General features: G+C 60.1%; 1 protein-coding gene across 1 annotated transcript in view; it reads right to left on the bottom strand.

Moving 5' to 3' along the window:
• Positions 1 to 74: 74 nt before the first annotated feature.
• LOC103801577 (zinc finger and BTB domain-containing protein 22-like) overlaps positions 75 to 1,701 on the bottom strand; it is a gene marked incomplete at both ends in the record, with an annotated part of 2,260 nt that continues 633 nt past the window's right edge. Inside the window, 1 exon segment of the mRNA XM_009073995.1 lies at positions 75 to 567. Within this exon segment, the coding sequence (XP_009072243.1) occupies positions 75 to 567 (493 nt within the window).

Here is a 1,701-nt window from a genome sequence, read left to right as displayed (position 1 = left end):
GTGATGGACCTGTCTCTCCAGGTGTGACAGCACCTATCTCTCCGCCCCTGCTGCCCCTCCTTCCCCCCCCTCACCCAGGTGCCCCTGTGCCCCCCTTGCCCCTGGCCTGTGCGCAGTGGCCGCGGTGGCGGATGAAGCTGTCGCGCCACATGAACCGCCTCTCGCAGGTGGCGCAGGTGTACGGCCTCAGCCCCGTGTGGGTCTTCATGTGCTCCGTCAGGTGATGTTTCATCTTGAACTGCTTCCTGCAGACTGGACACCCGAAAGGTCTCAGGTCCAGGTGCATGTTCACGTGTCTGTCCCTCATACTCCGGTGGGAAAAAGCTTTGCCGCAGTGACACAGGTAGATCTTGTTGCTGGTGGTGCTACTGGTTGTACTGGTGGTGCTGGTGGTACCTTCTTGAGCCGCTGCTCCGTGGGTTGAGGTGGGATGAGGTGGGAAGAGCAGGATCTGGTTGCCTTGCATGTCCATGGGGAGGAAGGAACGAGGGGGGAGGAAGTTTGGGTCGTCTTGAGTTGGGTAAGGGGATGGGAAATCTTGGGAGGACTCGCACAGGTTCACTTGGTCTTCAGGTTTGGGTAGGGAGACACTTCTGGGAAGTGCTTCCTCCTTCTCATGGGACAAGCTGCGGTTTCCAGGGGTTATTTCCTCCTCGTGGCTCAGCCTGAGGCTTCCGGGAGCTGTTTCCTCACCCCCTTGGGCCATCCCAAGACTCCCATGACTTATTTCCTTGTTGCCATCAGCCACCCCGAGGTTTCCAGGGGTTATTTCCTCCCTGCTGTGGCCAAGTCCGAGACTTCCGGGAGTCACTTCCTCCCTGTGGGTTATCCCCAGGTTTCCAGGAAGCACTTCCTCAGCCCCAGGGGGTATTTCCTCCCCTTCAGGGCACATCCCAGTGCTTCCTGGCGCTACTTCCTCACTCCCATGGGCCAGTCCGAAGCTTCCAGGAAGTACTTCCTCCTGCCCTTCACTTCCTGGTGCTGATCTGTGGCACTTCCTGCTGCTGCTGCTGTGGGTTATTCCGGCACTTCCTCGTGCCAACCTGGCTCTGCCATGGCATTTCCTGCTGCTTCCTGGGGCCACTTCCTCTCTCCCCCAGGTGACTCTGCTGCTTCCTGGGACCACTTCCTCCCTTCCCCTTGTGGTTCTGCCACTTCCTGGGGCCACTTCCTCCCTTCCCCAGGTGACTCTGCCACTTCCTGGGGTCATTTCCTCTCTCCCCCAGGTGACTCTGCCACTTCCTGGGGTCATTTCCTCTCTCCCCCACGCGACTCCCCCACTTCCTGTTGCCATTTCCTCCCTTCCCCACGCGACTCCACCACTTCCTGTTGCCATTTCCTCCCTTCCCCATGCAACTCCACCACTTCCTGTTGCCATTTCCTCCCTTCCCCATGCGACTCCACCACTTTCTGTTGCCATTTCCTCCCTCCCCCACGTGGCTCCACCGCTTCCTGTTGCCATTTCCTCCCTCCCCCACGGGGCTCTGCCACTTCCATGTCTCTTCCTCCCTCCCCCTCGCCCTCCTCCTTCCTTCCCACCACTTCCACTCCACTTCCTGCCTCCCCCTCGGGCCACCCCTTCGCTCCCACTCCTCTTCCTCCCCCTGCCCCGCCTCACTTCCTCCCTCCCGGAGGAAACTTCCTCTTTCTGAGGCTCCTCCTCCTCCTCCTCCTCACAGGTGAGCACCAAGCTGGAGCCAT

Source organism: Acanthisitta chloris, unplaced genomic scaffold (assembly GCF_000695815.1).
Source record: "Acanthisitta chloris isolate BGI_N310 unplaced genomic scaffold, ASM69581v1 scaffold18094, whole genome shotgun sequence".
NCBI lineage: Eukaryota > Metazoa > Chordata > Aves > Passeriformes > Acanthisittidae > Acanthisitta > Acanthisitta chloris.
The sequence above is the reverse complement of the archived record's forward strand: the minus strand, read 5'-3'. Positions and strand labels throughout refer to the sequence as shown.